This window comes from Cebidichthys violaceus, unplaced genomic scaffold (genome assembly GCF_023349555.1).
Source record: "Cebidichthys violaceus isolate CVI_PGR_0920_01 unplaced genomic scaffold, fCebVio1.0.p SCAF_21, whole genome shotgun sequence".
NCBI lineage: Eukaryota > Metazoa > Chordata > Actinopteri > Perciformes > Stichaeidae > Cebidichthys > Cebidichthys violaceus.
This window is the reverse complement of record NW_027176384.1, coordinates 11,174,804-11,197,584: the sequence shown is the minus strand read 5'-3', so window position 1 is coordinate 11,197,584 and position 22,781 is coordinate 11,174,804. Positions and strand designations below refer to the sequence as shown.

General features: G+C 44.2%; 1 protein-coding gene across 4 annotated transcripts in view; it reads right to left on the bottom strand.

Moving 5' to 3' along the window:
* The window catches only part of anks1b (ankyrin repeat and sterile alpha motif domain containing 1B), a 180,961-nt gene that overhangs the window by 97,932 nt on the left and 60,248 nt on the right, over nt 1-22,781 (bottom strand). For 3 of the 4 annotated variants that reach the window (XM_068717376.1, XM_068717372.1, XM_068717371.1), the window contains exons 5-10: nt 22,088-22,231; nt 16,501-16,576; nt 15,033-15,134; nt 11,959-12,087; nt 11,100-11,284; nt 5,721-5,852 (exon numbers count right to left, since the gene is read on the bottom strand). In XM_068717376.1, coding sequence (XP_068573477.1) covers nt 5,721-5,852; nt 11,100-11,284; nt 11,959-12,087; nt 15,033-15,134; nt 16,501-16,576; nt 22,088-22,231 — 768 coding nt within the window. Of the gene's footprint in view, nt 1-5,720; nt 5,853-11,099; nt 11,285-11,958; nt 12,088-15,032; nt 15,135-16,500; nt 16,577-18,052; nt 18,236-22,087; nt 22,232-22,781 lie in introns of those variants that run through there. The other variant, XM_068717373.1, reaches the window with a different exon arrangement.

Genomic DNA, 22,781 nt, shown 5'->3' with positions numbered 1-22,781 from the left:
TAATATCTCAAGCCTCGGCTAAACTCAGTGAAACATTAGCAGATGTTAGCATGCTGGCTGTAGCTTTGTGTTAACAAAGCAAACAATGTGATCTCCGCTTCTAACTCTCAGCAAGAAAGCAACTAAACGCACGTCCCAAAATACTACAGCTTTAACAGGGACCCTCCCTTTTCCAGGGACACATAAATCTCTACTGATTACAGATTGAATTAAACTTTATTGATCCCTGTAGGGTAACGCTACATCACACTGCTGCTGCCTTAGTGTCTCTGAACAAACCTGTTAGATGAGAATAAATCACTCGCAATGAAAAACTATTGCAGTGAGATTTTGTTTCCGACTGTCTTTCCATAACTGTGTTGCCAGGAGGAGAAACAACAACTGTGTGCTAACATCATTTGCTCTGAATATTTATTCACCATCTGAGGCCACAATGCAGTGTTTCAAATGAAATATTAACTCCACATTTAAATCAACACTCAAGCAAGATGTCACACGCATGTTCACCTGCATGACTTTTCCTTAAATATGAACTTAAGTAAATCCCTCATCTTGTTTATATACGAGTCCCCAGAAAAGCGTAATTAATTTATACGTAAATACACGACACATTTCACCGCTCTGCTGGCTCTTACGATGCATTTTAGGGTTACATGTCTTGCTCAAGGGCACATCAACACCAGGGTAATAGTGGCTGTGCTGTAGTAGAACCAGAGCGGTGGGACGCACTTCTTTCCTGTCGGTGGTCTTTTTTTTTTTTTTAATTGAAGCTACTGCGTCTCTTCCGCCAATCTTTTCTCCCTTTTCCTGTTTACCTCAAGGACAACAAGATATCTGAACCCCAGCAGGATGTCAGACTTTTCACTCACACACACACACACACACACACACACACACACACACACACACACACACACACACACACACACACACACACACACACACACACACACACACACACACACACACACACACACACACGCGTAACATCTCCAAGTACTCAAGGGCAGCATATCTGTGTGTGTACCTCATCTATTTTAGTGAAAAGTGCTTGACAGCAGCTATAGGTGCGTGTGTTGAACGTTAGGTTGACAGGTAGACAGTATATAGCTGCAGAGTCTGCAGGGCATAAAGCCATTAACAAGAACTAAGTGTAAGCGCAGAGCTGCGTCACGTCCCGACGGTCCCACAGAGAGCAGCAGACAGAGAAAAGGAGAAGTGGGGGAAAAAACAGCGAGGAAAGAGAAAGAGATGGATAAAGAATTAGACCAAATTCTGATGTTGTTTTTACGTTATTTGTGTAATTTGAATTGCATAACGTAATCAAAATCCACATGAAGACAGAAACATCCTTGATTCACAGTGAAATAAATTAAAAACACACTCATTCACATTTTTCACCCCAATAAATAGTCATTTTTAACTTATCATAAAGACTTTAACTGGAAGGAAACAGCTAATCAGCTTAAGGCTGATGCTTTAAATATATTGGGCCATTAATATTACAGGCAAAAAACTCAATAATATTGAGCTGTTCAAATTAGACATTATAAAACGTTTGATCCCAAAACCGTTTACATAACATCTAGAGCCTCACCCAGCCTCCCACAGAGCGCTTTCAGTTTACAGGCTTCGAAAGCTCTCCACATAATATCTGCGCTCTCAGGAACACCGGCCTTTGATGTTCCTTAACATCTTCAAGAGTCATTGTGGGTTTCTGATCTTAACCTCTGCCAGTGCGACACACACCAGCCCCCCCCCCCCCCCCCCCCCCCCCCGGGCTGAAAGCATTAAAGGTCAGCCGCCACCCACTCAAGAGAGGAAACCTGCAGAAATGTGAGTGAAGAAAGAGAGAGATGGAGGGAGAGAAACAGGGGGGGAAAATGGTGAAAAGAGGAGTGAAGCTCGGAGACGTGGTCGGGAAACGCTGTCGTGTCTGTGTGTGTGTGTGTGTGTGTGTGTGTGTGTGTGTGTGTGTGTGTGTGTGTGTGTGTGTGTGCGCACTGCTCTGACGCCCCTGCGATGACGGTGACTGAGATTTGTCAATGGTGGACATCCCACGCCTGATGTCTTATGAATTTCTGTGTTGCCTAGCAACTCTGCCGTCCTCTCTGAATCTGAATGTTTTTCTTGCATTTATTCATCATCGTTCACCTGTTTTTCCTTTTCTTTACTCTGCTTTCCTGGTGAGGTCTGAACTTCGTAAAGTCACCGCGGCAGAGGAAACCTCCACACACACACACACACACACACACACACACACACACACACACACACACACACACACACACACACACACACACACACACACACACACACACACACACACACACACACACACACACTCTCTTTGACGTCAGCCGGCCGTTCGCACGGCGACGGTGGGAGGAGATTTATATTGTTCAGTTTTTTGTTGATACAGAGGTGTCACTTCAAATTTATTTTAGCAGATTTTAAAGTGCTGTTATATTTCACTGCATTATTGATGAAAAACAAAAAAGGTGAATGATGCTTTAAGGGGTTTTACCCATTAACACATCACATATCCTTGACTACATTAGGAAAAAGTTAATGACAATTTACACCCAAAAAATTGAAGGCTAAACTGTTTCATCAAGACTGTGAATGTTTTCATGCATTTTTATTTTTCACTGGTATCTCCTTGACAATAAAAGCCGAAAAACTACCTTCGGATTGGGATTCTTCCGATGCCAAACTCAAATATGACATTTTTGCATTTTTGCCACGTCGAACCGGTGAGGCGAGCACAGACAAAACTCTCATGTTGAATAACCGAAATAGTTTGAGGGGCTTTTAAATAGTTTCGTTACATATTACAGTTTGGAGACCGACAGGAGTATCAGAATGGACTTCAGACTTGATCAGTTATTTTGTTTGTGTTATTGTGAGACTTGGGTGTTATTAAGGTTTTGTTATTAAAGTTCAGTTTCTCTTAAGTCGCACAATAACGGACTGACTAACCGAACGAGGCAGCGGTAGCAGAGCTACTTCTGTCTTTCTGTGCGGTCAAATTACTGGTTTTGTCAAAGGAGTCCGGTGGCTTCGAAGAGAGCACAGATAACGGCTTCAGTTCCCCGCCAGAAAGAGGGTCTGAAGGCAAGGCGGTGAAGATATTTTAACTATAGCTAAAACTTAACCTGATATTGCTTTTTTAGGGTTTAGGGTTTTCGGGTTTCGCTGCTGCACCCGTCCACAGCAGTACATCGCTTTGCATCCGTGCCGACCGCCATCTACTGCCTATGGACGCCTCAAACAACCCGAACAATACAATGAAACTAAAGTTTGAACTAAAGCGTTTAGAGCAGGAATCTTTTCTGTATGACTGACGGTGTTGAGTGACAGCTGGACAACCGCGCTCAGACGATCGATACGAAGGTTAACACACTTCTGCTGATACATAAAGTGAGCGACAGACGAGCCAGAGAGAGACCAACGCGAGATGGAGATGGATGAGAGAAAACGAGCTAAAAAAAACAACAGGATGAGATAGAAAGACCGCCGCATGAAAAATGTTTCACTTTCTCCATTCATCCTCAGAGGGGACGCACAGGCTTCTCTCTTTATGTGAACTCTGTTTATTCATAATGACACTGGGCAAATTAGCCCGGTGCTAACTTAATTATGTGATAACAACTCAATTTCTCTTCCACACTCTGTTCCTTTCTTCGGCTTCTTCTATAAAGCCACACACACACACACACACACACACACACACACACACACACACACACACACACACACACACACACACACACACACACACACACACACACACACACACACACACACACACACGCAAACCCACCCACACAAAATGAAGCCATGCCAAAATTCAGACACACATTTGCACGCGCACACGCACACACACACACACACACACACACACACACACACACACACACACACACACACACACACACACACAGTACAGCTGATGCCTCCAAATATGCTCTATATACTCATGCTCACATTTAAAACGGACACGCAAAGAGGGTTATTTTCTCTCTCCTTTCTACGCACCAACACATTAGCGCTCACACGCACACATCTCCACACACACTTATCCAGGTGCAAACCTCTCCAGGCAGTGTGCCAGTCATGCAGGAAGGCTGCCAGTATACAAGACAGAGGGTCTGTTGTGTTGTAAATGTCAGATGTCCTGCTGTTCGAGCCAGAACGCATCCCACCGCTAAACAATCTCCTCTGCACACACTGAACCGCACTTATGTACGCAGCACGAAGGGCTCAGGGGGAGAGGGAGGAGGAAAGGACGGAAGGAAGAAGAAAAGATGGAGCAGAAGTACTAGGAAGTGGAGGAGATTCACACCCTGGCCTGAGAGGTAACAAGTGGGAGAGGATCTCAAATTATTCCTAATAAACTTTAAATTACAACTCATGCAATATACTGTCAGGTATATATTGCAGCGGATATTCTCAGGTACAAAAGGTATGAAAGATGCACAAGATTAAGAAAAGGTGAACTAAGCTTTCTCTTTATTGTTTTCCCTTTCGTCTAATACACATATTTTTCTTTTGTCATGACTGTGGAGCCACTTCCAAGCTGTCTTGTTGATCAAAATCGAGAGGAAAAAAAAAACTGAATATGTACACAATGTATAAACACGTTTGCTATGTAAGCAAAGAGATCAATACACTTGCTGGGCAAAAAGTGTTTTTTATTGACCATAACACCAATATTTCATTTTGGAAAGGAGGGTAAATATATGAAGTCTAGATGAGTTTTGTGATTTAGGCTCATAAAAACGGGTAGATTTGAAGTACAAACCCTTTCAAGTACAACTTACAGCTGTGGGCCTTGAGCTCATAAAGATGTTTGAAGGGTGTTTATATCTTTCAATGCTATTATGAATTGTTGACATCAAAGACCAGAAGTCAAATATCAACGACACAGTTTTGTGTACATTAAACTGTTTCACCTGAGTTTTCTGACAGAAAAATCAATGCCGCTTTTGGACCTCTAAGAAATACAATATCAGCACTAAAAGTCACATTTATATTCCGCTGTGTATTCCTGTGCAGCTGCTGCAATATTCACATTTACCCGCAAGGGACGATTATCCTTTAATGTGATCTCATTGCATCAGATACATCAGATCCACGTTACTCACGCAAAGCTCATGACCCAAGTCCCTCCCATGAAAAGATCAATCTGGAGAGCTAAGGAGACATTTTGGAAAGTTCTGATAACAAGATGGAAGGTGAAGATGAAAGAAAAAGGGAACCAGCCTGAGAGCACAACAGAGACGGAGTAGTAGCCGGAGCTGCCGGGAGAGCCAATCTCAACCGCTGCGTTCCCAAGGTAACCGGTAAAAGCATCCTCTCAGAACAATGGCGATATAACGACCCTGTAATTTCACTCTAGTCGAACAGTGTGTGTGTGTGTGTGTGTGTGTGTGTGTGTGTGTGTGTGTGTGTGTGTGTGTGTGTGTGTGTGTGCGCGTGCGTACGCATCCTTCTACACCATGTGACGAACGATGTGTTGATTATGAATTGCTACGATTATGTTGCATAGGTGCCATTATGTGCACACTCTAAAATACGATGTAATGCAAATTAGCAGGGAAAGTAGGTTATCTGTGTGTGTGTGTGTGTGTGTGTGTGTGTGTGTGTGTGTGTGTGTGTGTGTGTGTGTGTGTGTGTGTGTGTGTGTGTGTGTGTGTGTGTGTGTGTGCGTGTACCTGTGATAGGCTGGAAAAGCCCAGGTTGCGGCAGCCGTTGCAGGGTGTCAGGGCCTCCCAGAATCCAGTGGGGCCGCAACTCTTTTCCGCCTCCTCCTCCTCCAGGGCCACAGCCAGAGGTGGGGTCGGCCGCTGCGTACACAAACAACAAACAAACGTAGTTTCAAATCATTAGTTCGCCAAAGAGCAAAGAACAGGGGGATCAAACAGCGAGCTGAAAAGAGAGACTATTTGTTTATACATTGCGAAAAGAGATTCAAATAAACAGTGTGTAAGATTTAGTGGCATCTAGCGGTGAGGTTGCAGAGTGCCTCCCAACTAAATACCCCTCCGCTCACTCCTCCCTTTCCAAGTGTGTCCAAAACTACGGTGGCCTTCGAGTGACATAAAAACGCAAAAGGCTCCCTCTAGAAATTTTCTTTTGAGGTTTGGGACATTGTTTTTCTAAGAGCTAAACAAAAGTGCTGCAGGTTGGGTGAGATCACTCAAAATGATCATCAATGCAAATCGAAAGCTTAAAAAAAAAAAAAGGTGTTATTTTCTTCATTTCTATTCAGCCTCAACATCCCTTTCTTTAGATGCTGATGCTCATTTTAGAAAAAAAAAACACACATAGAGAATGCCTTCGCATCGCTGCTCTGGGAGCCACAATGAGTTAACCCGAAAGGACAAAGATGCAGGAACAGCAGAACACACTTTGTCACGCACACACACACACACACACACGCACACGCACACGCACACGCACACGCACACTGTGTCCTTTCCTGGGGCTCTTTGGCTCCCAGGAGGCAGGTGTGTGGAAGAGCTCCGTGGCACGAGGTGTCACAGGGCGCATACGGCCCCACCTGATATCTCAGTGAACCACATAATGCGGCAAAGGACGCCGGTCACGGCAGATTACGTAGACAGATACCAGAGCATCGTCTGACGCGTAGCCTTAAAAGAGGGGCGAAGGGAGAGAGCCGAGGGAGGTCTGATGACGAGAGAAAAATGGTCTTTAGAACGAAGGTCTAAAAATAAGCAGGAGGGCAAAGAAAATGAGGGGTAAAGAGGGAGAGGATTAAGAGAGGAGCTTGAAGGACGTGTTAGAAACAGGAAGAGGTGCTGGAGGACAATTGTGAGAAATGAAACCAAGAGGAGATACAGAGGGAGGGACGGACAGACGGGAGGAGTCAAAGAACAGCAGCCAGGCTGGAGGTGGAGGCGGAAAATGAGAACCAAAAGGTCACCAGTCGCTCCAGATTGCAAAGGGCCCTCTGCAACACTGGAATGTTGATCGATGTGAAGCGTGATGAAGTCCTCACACACACACACACACACACACACACACACACACACTGCAGGAACAACAGATATCCTTTCATTACAGTAAAATTCAGATACCAGCCGGTGTTGAATAAAAAGAACGCAGTTAATAATTCATTACTGCGGACTGCATAGCTGATCAATATTACAGCACGGGAAACCCTTGAAGATATAGATTATCATTTGGGGATTTTTTTTTTTTTCTATACTCAAAGTTGCTTTGAGGAACTTTTAACTGGTTATGAAACAGAGTCAGTTTAATACTGATGCCTCCATATGAACTACATAAGTAAAGGAGAAGATTGGCTATTTCTTAGTAGTTCTCCGCCCCGAGAAAAAGGGGGAACTAGACCCAGGGCTGAGCGGGGCAGACCGTCAGACCCTGCTGCAGAAGGCTTTCTCATAGTAGCTTTAACTACATAAGGGTGTGGGTTTTTGTGCGTGCATTTTGAGGGGCTTGTTAACAAATTGGCTTTAATTAATTTGATGGAAGAAACCGAAAATCGCATTAACCCTGTGACTCTATTGCAAATACATTTCAGGCTCATCATTGAAAGAAAAGAACCGTATCTTTATTTGAAGCTTACCAATTGAACACATTTTCCCAAATGTACGTCCCCACACATTCACAAGTTGTCCTGCTGCTATAAAACACTGATTAAGCAGGTTTAATGGTTAAGAAATATCTCAGCTGTACTTTGTGTTTAGTGCTAATTAGCAAATTCGAGCCTGCTGAGAGACTAAACTTAGATGGTAAACCTCGTAAAAATAACCTGCTAATGTCTTGTCACTGAACGCATGTTAGCAAGCCAGTGTTAGCATGTAGCTCAAAGCACCGCTGTGCCTAATTACAGCCTCACAGGGCTGTGTAACGCGGCTGCAGACTGTAAGTTGTGTTCTTTAATTCAAACACTGCATTTCTAACCCGCAGAGGCTTCAGTTAAAGGAAATTAGTGAATGTTTCAAGTCAAGCAACAGAAAATTAATCAACCAGCACAAATTACATTTGCTGGTTCCAGCTTCTCAAATATGATAATTTGCTGCTTTCTCTGTTATATATCATTGTAAATGGAATACTTTTGGGATTTGGACTGTTGGTCAGACAACAATAATTTAATCTCCATACATTTTCCTGACTAAATTATTATCTGATATATACATTTTTTATGCACTAAATAATCTTAAGTGGCAGCCTTTGTGTTTCTTTGAAAAATGGGTAAAGAAACTTCCTGAACATCAGCAGAAAATATGACCAGCGTTAGCAAACCTGTGGAATTGTCTTTCAGAGACTGGTTCAACCACAATGAACACACGCAGTATAGAGCGCTCATTTGAATACAGGACACACACACACACACACACACACACAAGCATGCATTTCCATTATTGCTCGGTTTACACACAATGGGTACCAAGGCATTACTGTGTGTGTGTGTGTGTGTGTGTGTGTGTGTGTGTGTGTGTGTGTGTGTGTGTGTGTGTGTGTGTGTGTGTGTGTGTGTGTGTGTGTGTGTGTGTGTGTGCGGTTTATGCATGTTTTATTCATGTGCAACAGACACTTTGAATCACATACTAATGGCTCCAGCCACACGTACAGACAGTAGCCTGGGGGCACATAAACACGCATGCACACTGTGAATGTCAGTAATAGGATACAAATAGGTACCGTGAGAAAGAGCGAGAGAAGATGGATCGAGATAATTACATCCAAAACTAGAAAGGTGCACTCAGCAGAGTGTAGATCCCCGGCAGGTGTGTCTAACCCTTCAAACTCAAAAACAAGTGGCGACGCAGGCAATCGACTCTAAGTCGTCGCATAAGACACGTCATACAGTCTAGCAAAAAAAAAAAAAAACGAAATTAAAACTCGTAGAAGCGGCTAAATGGCGGCGATGTAACGCTACTCAGCAGTGCGTTAACTGGCCATTACTGGCCACCCAAAATATTATGCAGTTTGCTGCAGCAGAATGCGAGATTCGCCGTGGACAGACCTAGAGGTGCACACTCACGCACGCACGCACGCACGCACGCAATCACTGATCGCGTGATCCTCCTGTCGGAGATAATGAGCGGAGGTTCAACGAGAGCAGGCCGTACGCACTGTACGTAAACATTCCTCGGCTGTGCTTTCATATTGAGCCTATTACAGAAATGGAAAAGATGATGAGCTATTGATCAGTGTCAAAATATTCCCTCACTGAGGTGTGTGTACGGTGTGTGTGTGTGTGTGTGTGTGTGTGTGTGTGTGTGTGTGTGTGTGTGTGTGTGTGTGTTGCTGTAGGTGAGCGAGAAGAGAAATAGAAAGAAAAATTGAAACAGACATGCCGTAAATAAGCAAGCGAGAAGCACAGACACAGACAAACGCATTACTTTGGATGCTTCTTCTCTGTATGTGTGTGTGTGTGTGTGTGTGTGTGTGTGTGTGTGTGTGTGTTTGTGTGGTCTAAAGGCTCAGGTGGGGGGTGGTCAGTGTGATAGAAGACCTCTGTGTCCTGCGGTGCGTCTGACTTCCTGGGCAGTGGAATTGAAAAAGCTCAGAGCCTCTCTCCCGTCACGCTGCGCCGGCTGTTAGAAATAAACTGCAGCTGTGGTTCTCTGGTCGGCTAATACTGATGACAGTCACCTATTTCATCTCCAAACTGAAATTCAAACCAATAAGGTCCAATAAGGTCCAGTCAGTTTGCCTCTGTGTGTGTGTGTGTGTGTGTGTGTGTGTGTGTGTGTGACTGAGAGAGGAAACAAGTGAAGTAGATTCTACCCACAATATTTCATCATAAAAGGCAGCTAATGAGAAGACGCGAGGTCAAGAAGAACAACGTCTGCTGGCTGTGAACGGCTGTCTGAGCACAAGAAGTAATCACAATTCTAAAGTAATTCAGGCGAACGATAAACAGTAGCTGTTGTGTTTCGACGAGTGAATACTCAATGGGAGAGGTCGGCTCAGCTGCATCAGTCGATCTGATACTGCCCTCTGTTGTCAGAATAGACAAAGTACAAGCATTCATCTGATCAGCAGTGCACACACATGGTGCTGACAACACACCACAAGATTAAGGTGTTTTTGTAAAGATATTATATGTTAAAATGACTATAAATGCAATGTGTAATATTACGTAGAAGGATTCATATCTTTGTTTTGTTTTTTAAATGCTACATATTCTAAGTTTGCACCATCTTCTCTCTTCATCTGGTATAAAATATTGATTTTGTATAATCATGAAGTGGTGTTCAATGTATTCTAATTCGTTATTGAGCTCAAATATTAGCACAGAGTTTTAATTATGACTGCAACTAAACAAATCTTAACTGAAAATGAATCTGATTCTTTGATCAGTCAGTGAATCGTTAAGTCTGTAGTCTTTCCAATGAGACAACACAGAGAAGCATTAACGCCTTACATTTGAGAGGCTGAAACTAGTAACGCCTGCAACAGTCGATCGATTATCAATATTGCTGTCGATTAATTCTTTGGTGAATAATTAATAACTTGACTTGACTGGACTTCTGACATGGAGCGGCTGTGGCTAGCAGGTGGAGCAGGTCGTCCACTTGCCGCAATGGTTGGCGGTTCAACGTCTGGCATGTCAAAATGTCCTTGAGCAAGTCACTGACCCCCTGATTGATCCCATTTGTGAGGCCAGTGTCATGCATGGGAGCTGGCTGCCATCAGTGTGTGAGTGTGTGTGAATGAGTTGGATGGAGGGTTAAGAGCTTTGTATAGCTTTGCGGTGCGGGAAAAGAGCTTTGTATATATATATATATATATATATATATATATATATATATATATATATATATATATATATATATATATATATATATATATATATATATATATATATATATATATATATATATATATATAATAATAATATATATTACTGTTTGCTAGATCCGATTTGTGGTTGAACATGTGATGAGTTGTCACTTGTTAACTCAGGAGTTTGAGTTCACAAGAAGACCTTCAAGACAGGACCAGGACCAGGTGTAAATAAAGCAACGTGGTTCTTTCTCCCAACACACCAAACGCCTTTCAACGCACCAATCCTCTGTCACAACTGAGCGCCGTACCTTGACTCGAGTCAGGGTGCCGTTGGGTCGATCTGGGCGCTCCTCGTCCGAGAGCCGCCCGCTGCCAAAGCTGTCCATGGAGTGGGAGGAGATGGTGTGGCAGAGCTCCTCGAAGGAGTAGTCCCTGTCCCGGCACTTTTTGATCTCGTGGAGCAGTTTGGACAGCTCACTTGTCACAGCGTCATCTGGGGAGAGGACGAAGAGAGCCGAGTGGAAAGTAAGAAAAACATCCAGAGCGCCTTTAAGCATCAGCATGAAGCCAGTCCCCGTCACTGCTAGTACAAACGTGGTGAAGAAAATAACACTAAAACAGACTGCACAGTAATCAAGAAGCCATTCTTTTTAAGATCCTGTTAGGGGGATTTATCACCAGACAGAACTAATGGTTTCTGATACGGGCAGAGAGCGGATCAGAGGGAACTCAGCTTGCTGCAGTGCTACACTCACAACACAGGGGGCAGCGCTGCACAGGGAAACTGTGTGGCAGTAACTGTGTCTCTCCACTAGAGGAGCTGCTCTCCATGGCTGGATTCATGTGGTATTGTTCGCCCATATTGCAAAAAAAGAAATGATGCAGAGTTTGCCCTCAGCGCATTCCCTTTTCTTATAGTAATCATTTATGGTGATTATTTCTGATGTGTTTCAGGCGTATTCTAAAACATATTATGAACCTCATGTCAAACAAAAATATGTTCAATATGAGTTATTTATCATCTATGCTGCTGGTTTCTGTCACTTTCTCAAAAGGAAATCTTGCCCCACTTCCTCTTTTTTTTTTAGGATTGGTACATTCCTATTCTTCTCAGTGTAAACCCAATTACTGCGTAGTTGTTGTTGTTGCGTCATTGTGTATACTCACTCTTGTGTCTGAGGGAGGGGGAGGCGGAGGGCGAGGGAACGGAGGTTCGAGGTGCAGGGATGGGACACTTGCGCACAGGCTCCTCCATGATGCTCCTCATCTCCATCTCCATCTCGTCCATCATATATTCTGCAGAGGAATGGAGACAAACAGGGCCGAGGGGGTGAGAAGATGGAGGATCAGACCATGAAAGAGAAGAGAGAGAAGAACATATGTTGAGGAAAGAGGAGAAAGAGAGAAGAGGAGTTTGGAGGAAAAGCATTTCAGAGGCCTTTTTACCGGATCAATGTAATAGCACGGCCATCAGCATTGGTAAACAGCTTGTGCTGCATTCAATTCACACCCTTTTCCCGCACCGCAAATCCACTTCGCAGCTTCTGCTAATAGAGCACTCTGCTGTTCATTAAAAAAAAAAAAGCTAAAGAGAAGGATTGAGTGGGAAAAGAAAGAGAGTGGGGGAAGCAGGTTCAGGTGTGGCAGAAACTAAGTTGAAGACTGGATGATAAACTTCCTTAAGTGAGGCATTAGCCGCCCAAAAAAAACCAACATAGAAACGCTCTAATCATCCCCCTAATGAGGACTCCTATTAAGGGAGAGTGTGTGTATTTCTACCACTATGTATCTCGGCATTCAGCTGGATAATTATGATACACAACCATATTTGCATAAAATTACACCGAGTATGGGGAAGTGTATCAGAGTCATTTAATGCTCATTTGATGTCATTAAACTGCTTGACAGTTTTATTCCCCCTGTAGTCATTCTTCAGCACAGGCTGCGTAAACAGCAGAAGACAAAGCGGCGCGGCTGAACTACTGCAACTGCAAGTACATGACCAGTTGCTGCTGGGCAGTGGAAAGTGAACTGTTAATGAATTCAAGCGGCGAGATGAGTCACGCGCCGCAAATCAAATGAGAATCTACTCATAATGAGGTGCCTGGGGCGAGCAGAAAGTCCCTCAGCTGGTACAATTCAGTAAATGAGAGGTCCTCTCCTCTTTGTGTGTGTCCTTCTCCATCTCCTCTCCAACAGGAAATGGCATGCAGCTGATCTTTTCACCAAGTCACAGCTGTGTCCTTTTTTTTCTCTCTCACTATCTCGCTTTCATGCCTCACTCACACACACACTCACACACACACACACACACACATACATCCAGTCTCCTATTTATGCTGAAGTCCAAATCTCTCCTTTTTTTTTTCCCCCTGCGCTGGTTTATTGAGATTAGATTTGGATGGCAAACGATTCCTCAGCAATATCTACTATCACATGGATTTTTGACATTTAAAAAAAAAGCTACAAGTGGTCAATTCATGTCTTTAAAAGCGTTTCCATCACCGGGTCTGGACATCAAATAGCCTTTTAGTTTCACACGTGTGAATATTCGGAGTGGCATAAAGGCAGCGCTCAGGATTTGAGCGGCAGAATTTCAAAGTTCAACCCCACGGACCCACCAGAGGTCAGTCAGTACAAACTCATCCTGTGAAGCAAAGCTTTGTTGAAATGCACCAAACCTTACTTTACGATCCATGAGAGCCGTGAGAATGACCCAAAACGGTTCGGTTGTAGGCCGTGTTTTTATTTAATCAGATGCTTTGAGCGTTACAGTTTACCTGAAATGGGAAACTGGAATCGCCAATTACAACTAAATTGCTCTGCCCGTTGCATCACTGTTGCTTTATGTTATTTAAAAAAAAAAAACTGTTTTCTTTTCTTTCTTTCTAATTTTGCCTCCAGGTTACAGTAAAACCACCTCGCTGTTAATTTAGGGTCTGACATATTCTCCTCGTCCCTCTGTCTGCCATTATCTCCCCCTCTTTAAATCATCTGTAACTGCGTGCCTTACACACACACACACACACACACACACACACACACACACACACACACACACACACACACACACACACACACACACACACACACACACACACACACACACACACACACACAGATTACACAAGGACAGATAGGGAAGGCCTCCAAGCCACAGATTACAGCGTTCACACTGAGCCTTTCGTAATCACCTCAGGACTACGCTGTCTTTAGAAGTGGCAATCTGGAGAAACTTTGGGTCCCCGGGGGACAGCGGAGTGAACTCACACTAACAATCACTGGTCCCACACAAAACACACACACACACACACACACACACACACACACACACACACACACACACACACACACTGCAGTAAACATGAGAGCACAAACAGGCATTTTAATGGCAGGTGGAGGAGTGAAGAAAACACTTAACGCTTCTTTCTTTTGCTGAAAAAGTCTGACTGGGTGCAGCTGTAATGGAAAAGCGCTGGCATGAACTTGTGACTTTACTGGTTACATTCCGAGTTTAATTATGAGGCAGATTTTTAAGTAGCAAAATGAATAATGTCTCTCTTAAAATCTGCAAATGAATATAGAATGCAGCCCTGTTTTAAAAGCACAATCGCATCTCTTTTCCTCCCTATGGTATGCTTCCAGCAAAAAAAAAAAAAAAAAAGATGTTGGCAGGCATGAGCATGTTAATTCAAAAAGCATAATTTAACATTTAAAGATTTTTGAACAGTTCTTCCTCATCGCAATATCCCAATTTCACTTGGAAAAACTTGAAATCCTGTTTCTTTGTGGCTTTGATGCCGCCGGCTGCAATAAGAGGCGCTCGCCAAACAAGTTCACGTTCAACTTTCAGAGCATGTAGAACCAATTAGCAGAAAACACTTCTATTTCCGTGAATGCATCGATTCACACACGTAAGTCCAACAAAAAAAAAAAAAAAAAAACACACGTGTCGAGTTCTAGTGTCGCCGCAAAAAGTGGGACACCTCATCAGTCTCAATCACACACCACCTGTTCATGCTCTAGCACCTGTAAGCCTTGAAATGGAACATGAAATCTGTTCAACTGTGAATACCGCATCTTTAACCGCCCCTATGTTGTACTACATTTACTGGGCGCGAGTATTCCTTTTGTTTTTGCTCCTGATATGTCCACATTTCTCAAGTGGAATTCCTCTCAACCTACAGTGTGTGTGTGTGTGTGTGTGTGTGTGTGTGTGTGTGTGTGTGTGTGTGTCTTACCTTGGATAAGAGCAGTGATCTGCTGGGATTTCGGTGCAGGATGCTCTCTCAGGATCTCCAGAGCTGTTCTCCCCTGGCTGTTTTTGAGATTGGTGTCGATCTCTGACACACACACACACACACACACACACACACACACACACACACACACACACACACACACACACACACACACACACACACACACACACACACACACACACACACAAATAGAGTACAAGGCAACACAACATCCATGACTTGAGCCGAACAAGATAAACCTTCTCATACTTTGCTCAAAGAACCTGAACTACAGACACAAGACATGCAGTACACATGCACAGACTGAGCTCTGCTGACACGCAGTCACAAAACTCCAGTCAGCAAAAGATGAATGAGTTGCAGTCACCAGAGGACAGATGTGGGATTTTATGAATTCATGAACACTCTTTACCAACAGCGAAATACGCTTTTCATCTAGTCTGTTGTCGAGGAGCACACACTCCTCCACGCTTTTACAGCGCTAAATCACAGGCACCTTCATGAAGGCGTAAAAAACAAAAACGCACACAAACGTGAGGCTTACACACAAACAAACAAATTCAATTGTGATCAGAAACAAACAATCTTTCTTCTACAATACATCCCCATTTATCCTACTGTTAGCCTTTTTAATCCCTTCCTGCGCTCATGGGTCCAATTCAACATAAAAAAATAAATGACATTCCAGTCACTCTGCTGGGCACCGTGAAAGAAACAATCAAAAAGTGGGAGAAAGCACATTTGGACCTTATGAAAAGTATTTCTGAGATTTACTTGGTCAGAAAAAGATATCTTTGGTGCGCTGGTTGTATATTTCAACATCCTTCAACTGTTTCCCTGCATAGTTCAAGATCAACAATGAAAGGCTGTCGGCCCACCCTGCATCCCTACGACTACCTCCCAACCCAAACACACACTGTGTTTGAAGGGTTGTGTAGGGCTTGAGTTTAGTGAATCAGGCCGCCGCAGCCCCTCGTTGATCCAGGATGTTAATAAAAATCGAGGCCAAAAGAGCATGGCCGCCCACAGGAAGTCCTGCGGGAAACAGGAAGTGCTTGAGGAAAGTGGGTGGAGTGTTGGCGGCGGTGTCAAAGGGTCAACAGTGCTCTCATTACGAAGCAAGCAGTGATTTTTGACACCGATCACCATGACCGTTGACCCATTTTCAAGTCGAGTGACATCATCAAAAGGCGACGTCACGTATCGCATCCTGTTGAACTTTCCGCACCTCCTCTTGATGCAAAATGGCCAAAAACAATAATAAAGTCAAAAGTGTAGGGTTTTATAACAGTGAGACAGATGCCTGGAGTTCACCTGAGGGCCAATTCAACCCACAATCCGGAGAGAAGAAGAACACCATGGGCATCTAGCCCCAAGTCAAAATGAAAGAGAAAAACAAGGGAACGCACAGTTTTTTGTATTTTCCAGGATGTATTTATAGACCCACCTGAGTCAAGCAGAAGGCGAACTACATCCATCTTCCCACAGAGAGCTGCCTCATGGAGTGCACTGCCATTCTCCGTCTAAGAGAGAGACACAGTGTGTGTTAATATCCCATTACTTTAACAATTAAACACAGAGACAGAAATAGACATCAAAAACAGAAGTGCATTGGGAGGACCGATAGGATTTACAAGGGGGGGAAAATAAGCACAAGGATTTAAAAGGGAGCAAGAAAAGAATATTTTGAGTTGATACAATGCCTCTTTCTCTGGAAAGAGATGCAGCGAGATTTATTAAAAAAAAAAAAAAAAAAAAAAAAGAGTCACATTCCCTCGCCTGTGTGAGGCCACAACCGATTTCAAACCATTACACGAGCAGCGGGAGCCCGTGTGGAAACGTAGCTCGCCACACGCCGGCCCGTATCAACCTCCAGCACTTCTAAATGGGGGTATTACAGTTCTGATGCAACACATGGAAAACTATAGGGAGGGGGAGGCCACTGGTAAGTTCCTCATCTTGGATCAGCGGTGATGAGAGAGACGATTAATCTTGACAAGGCGGCTTTTATCGGAGCAACACTCAAAGAGCCCCAGCGAGAGAGGAAAAGAACAGATGTTTAGAATCAATTAGAACAAAGACTTAAAACCATCTTGTTGCTGTCATTTTATTTTGTGGGAGTCCACCCTTATTAAAACTGCGAGAAAAAAAAATGATTAGAAACACGCCATACCATTCAGCAGCACAAGCAGCCACACTGGGACTACTCCTTCATACCCATACGACAAGAAAAAAAAAAGGATGCAGTATGCCAAAAACACACACCAGCATGTTCCACTACATCCGCTCACATGTTTGCAAGAATGCAAGACAACACGCTTCTCTGGCTGTTCCGACCCACAATCCTTTGCACGGCAGATATATGAGCAAGAGGGTCAAAGCTCAAGGTGCCATGTTATGAGGAAGTAGTACGTCCCAATTGAATGCGTGCCGCATGCAACAGCACGCGCTTTGTTAGAGCAGCAGGAGGATGAACGAAAGAAAACGATGATGATGATGATGATGATGATGATGATGATGATGATGATGATGATATTAAATGCAGTTAAAGCTCTAAAGCTCATTAACACACTGCCCTGTACACCTTGCTTGAAGCTAAAATCCCCACCAGGGACAGTAAAGATTTGAACTTGAATTCATACGTACACACATTTTTAAAAAAATCACACACACACACACACACACACACACACACACACACACACACACACACACACACACACACACACACACACACACACACACACACACACACACACACACACACACACACACACACACACACACACACACACACGCTGATTCCATCGCATCCTTCACGGTCGGCTTCCCGACAACACAGATGAAATCCTGGACCCAACCAAAGTCCCAGCCTTAATGAAGACAAATTATCTGGACGACAGCCAGGTCTGCCGATAGGCTGCCGGGGAAATTCAACTCAGCGCGACACCGAACCAGACGCACGCGCTCGTCCTCCGCGCGGAATATACCAAACTCACCGAGGCCGCTCCGTTTCCTCTGCAACAAAAAAAGTGTCATCGGACGGTATACACACGGCCAGATGCAGCCGCTCCCCCCCCCCCGTCCTCAAAAATGTCAAAGGTTAATCATCCAGTTGTCTTTTGGGGGGAGAATATCGCAGGCGTACGTCCCAGCGGTGAACAGATGAGTGGTCACAGCTTCGTCGACCGCATCAAACTGTGGAAGTTTAGCCAAAAGGATCTTTCACCCAAATACAAGTGAGAGGAGGTGGGGAGGCAGGAAATGATCCACCTCCCTTTTCCCACACACACACACACACACACACACACACACACACACACACACACACACACACACACACACACACACTACTTGCCTTCCTAACCCTCTCCGGTCCCCCCCCCCCCCCCCGTGCGGTCATCTCTATACCACTTCCCGTCCCCCATGCCGATTATACAGACTATGATGTCACGAGGAAGCGAGGCAGGCGACTTCTCACTCTCTAAGAGCTTCCGGGGAATTGAGAGGCAGATGACTTTCTGTTTCATGGCTGCATGGCAGAAATGTAGCAGTCGAATGTAAATGCTCACGGCCACTTTAGAAAAAGGCAGCCTAGTGTGTTCATTGTGTGTGCGTGTGAGAGAGTGTGTGCGTTTGGACTAAACTTTTGCCCTGTGTTGTTGGCTACCTGCCCGCACTGGCAGCAGGTTTCCTCCATAGGGACTTCCCCTCATTATTATGGAAACATTCAGAGAAGGAGAGACACACACACACACACACACACACACACACACACACACACACACACACACACACACACACACACACACACACACACACACACACACACACACACAGAGTGAAAAGAGAGTGACGGTGCTGCTTCTATAAATTATTCATTCACACTCAGATAGACCTATATGGCTTGACTCCAATTACTGACCTGTACGATCGTTCTCTCTTTCTCTCTCACACACACACACACACACACACACACACACACACACACACACACACACACACACACACACACACACACACACACACACACACACAAAGTGCTTTCCACTCGTGTCTGTGCCGTCATCAGTAAAGCTCCACCACTGTGGCCTTGCACACAATAGTGCAGAGAGCGAATTCTCATCAGTAATGGAAGACGAATGCGAGAATACATTTGTGTTTCCGCATTACATCAGACTTTCATTTCAGCATGTAAACCATCATTACACGGCTTGTCGTAATTGGGGGGGGGGGGGGGGGGGGGGGGGGGGGGAGGGGGAGAGAGAGACGCCGCCATTTCTACGCATAACTTTTCAGCCAAAAAGAGATGCAGCAGAACAAGAATCAACTTGGTAAATTGCAGAGGAAGATTTGAGGTCTCAAAAAGGCTCGCAATGCCCCTCATCACTCGGGACGCAACAAGAGAGGCAGAGAGAGAGAGGCAGAGAGAGAGAGAGAGAGAGAGAGAGAGAGAGAGAGAGAGAGAGAGAGAGAGAGAGAGAGAGAGATTCGCAGCAGTGTGTATGGCGGAGAGGACGAGCCGAATCGAAGGCGTGTCGTGTTCATCTTCCACTAGACACACGGAGCCCGAGGCCAAATCCCTGCAGAGAAACACAGCCCTGCTCTCTCAGATCATGCACACACACACACACACACACACACACACACACACACACACACACACACACACACACACACACACACACACACACACACACACACACACACACACACACACACACACACACACACACACACATACGGACACACACACATTGTGCAACAAGGACAGAAGACAAAGAAGATGGCCGCAATGCCGCTGAGTCATGCATCTCCTCGCTGTGAGAGCGCCACAATGACTCCCATATCCAACAGGTCAAGTTTGTTCCCGTCTCTCTGGAGATAAAAACAGACATAAGCACCAAACCACCAATATCCACTAAATTCTCCAAACTGCAGTTGCAATACGTCCGTGACGGATTTGATCGTATTCCCGAAGGGCAGAGGCACAATGTGACAAAGTGTTCTCCCAAACAGATTTGTTTTCTTGCAGTCACAGATAGTGCTCAGCAGAAAGCCCTTCCACATACTGTACATGAACTATACTTACACCGCCAGGGAAAGGAAGAACGCAGCATCTGCTGCGCCATATGTCTTTGTAGCAAATGATCCTCGAGTCAGTTCAGACTCTGACAACAGCAGAAGTGAACTTCAGTCACAACTACACATTCAGGTGGATCAAAACTTTATGGGTAAGAAGGGAGTTTTCTTTAAAAAAAAAAAAAAAAAAAAAAGGGTTTTGTAGGATTTGTTCATTTTCATTTTGATTGCATCTGAACCGTCTTGTTTCTTTGTTCAGACACCGAAAACATGTATTAACTGGTTTTCCTTAAATCCTTTGCGATTGACTGGAGCAGAGAAGCTCAGAGTGAAGCAGACGTTCACAGGTTCACAGACCACGTCCACAAAGCAGATGAAGTGAAGCTTGTGTTGGTTACTGCATTGGAAGACATATGGCTCTAAAGACTGAGGTTTTAAATGAAAAACAAACTTAAGACTTGTGCAGACTACACAACTTTTGCCACAATTGAGTTCTGAGACCTTGAGTCGGCACAGAAAGAGAGAATTCGAGACGCTTCTTGACCTCACAATGATCCGTCGCAGATGCTTTTTATCGTAGCCAAAAGCAAGATTTCACTTGCAGTTGGAGCACCTCAAAGACGTGACGGAGAAAACAAATGTCTTGTAATGTGAATAATCAGGAAGGACTCAATTCAAACAGCCTTAAGAGACTGATAAATACAGCACAGGGCTGTTTGTCTACACTTAACACTTAAGACAAGCGAGCAAAGTCAAATAGTTTAGTTCGTCAGAGGAAATCGTCTCGAGAGAAAGAAAACAGTGTTGGAGGAAGCAAAGCATGGCTGTCTTTTGACAAGGCCTCACGAAAAACAAATGGCCCAGAACGGGTCGGGACAAAGCTGCGTTTCGATCGCACAGAGAACTCAGAATACACAATAAGACTAAATGTAAATGAACGAGGAGGAGGAGGAGAGCAGCCCACACAGCATGGCAGGAAGTGAGCAGTGATGAAGCAGCGTAGACTGGAAGTGACTGTATTTCCTCAACATGTAGCGTGTGTGAAGAGGACCTCTCAGGAACAGCCTGTCCCCTTCCTCCTCCTCCTCCTCCTCCTCCTCTTCGTCGTCCTCCTGCTCTCTAAATTTTTTTTTTCTTTTCTCCCAATCAATTATTCATCCCTCTCCATCACCACACCATGGGGAGGCATGCACCGCATAGACATGCTCTCTGAGACACACACACACACACACACACACACTTTCAAAAAGAAGGATCTGCCAAGCATTTATGCCTGTGGTGGATTATATACACAGAAAACAAAGCCGTGCTGTCTTTCATTGAAAACACAAGCTTCTAAAATATTCACTTACAGCAGAGATGAGAGGAGGAAGGAGATTCAGAGTCGGGGATTTTTGGGGGTTTTACTCTCTTGACATTCTGTTTAAGAACTTACAAGACCAAAAATATTTAAATTCTTCCTGCATCCGAGCAGTAAATGTGTACACATGTCTTAAAGAAACAGTTCACCCCAAAACACAATGTCACATATTATTCCTGGTAATTTGATTCGCCGTGAAACAAAAACAGTGGCGTTTCCAAAATTGTATATCTGTATATTTCACAGGCAAACTGTCTAAAAACAGTTAAAAGTCTCCACAAATCATGATGAGAGCTACTTCCTGTTTCCAACTGTCACATTTGAAAAGAAAGAACCAACAACAAGCTCAGTGGAATAGCTTCCATGCCGATCCTGTTGTAAACAGATATTACTAACAGGTTTTCAAATCCAATTTTATCAAAAGGAACATGGTTTGCCCTGAGCAAAAAAAACTGAAAAAGAAAAAGCTATTTTTTTTTCTGCCATTTTTTTTTTTGTCCGTAAGGCTACTATAATCTCTGCCAGGAATCTGTTTAATCCTTGGATGCTGATGTAGGACACCAACAGCTACAAGCTAGGATTGTTTTCTTACCACACAGTTGACTTCCATGCCGGCCTCCAGCAGCGTCTGGACGGTGCTGTGGTGTCCGTTGCGCGCAGCCAGGTGAAGCGGAGTGTGTCGGCGAGTGTGGCTGGTCATGAGGTTGGGGTGAGCGCTCACCAACATGCGCACCACCTGTGCACAAAAAGCAGAGCCACGTGTCAGGGACAAAACAGCGCAGTTTGGAGAAACTGGGCCAACGAGTCGCCTTTTCGGAACTTTTTTTTTTTTTTTTAAAGACAAATCACAGCAAAAAGGTTTTCCAGAGAAACGGTAAATGTTTTGTTGTCCCTTAGAATGGAAGACAGTCAATGTTAAGTTATAACTCGGAGGAAAAAAAGCTTCACTCGTCAATAATGCTGATGTCCTGCGTAAAGACTTTGGAGGATGGGACGGGATCTTTTGTACGTAATGAGCGTTAAAAGGTGTGTTCGTCTGCAAATTACAGCACGTGCAGCTAACTAACCCAATACTAACCTAGCGTCACAAAACTCCAAAATAAAAGTCCGCCGCATAAGAGCTTTCATCCAACTTTCAGAGTTAGCTTTGATTTCCAAGTTAGCAATAACTGATACAAATCTGCTAACTACAGCTGCCACAATTGACAGCTATTGGCCAACAATCTTTACTTCTGTGTGAAATCAACACCCATTTTCTAAAAGGAATGACTGAATTTAGAACGCTA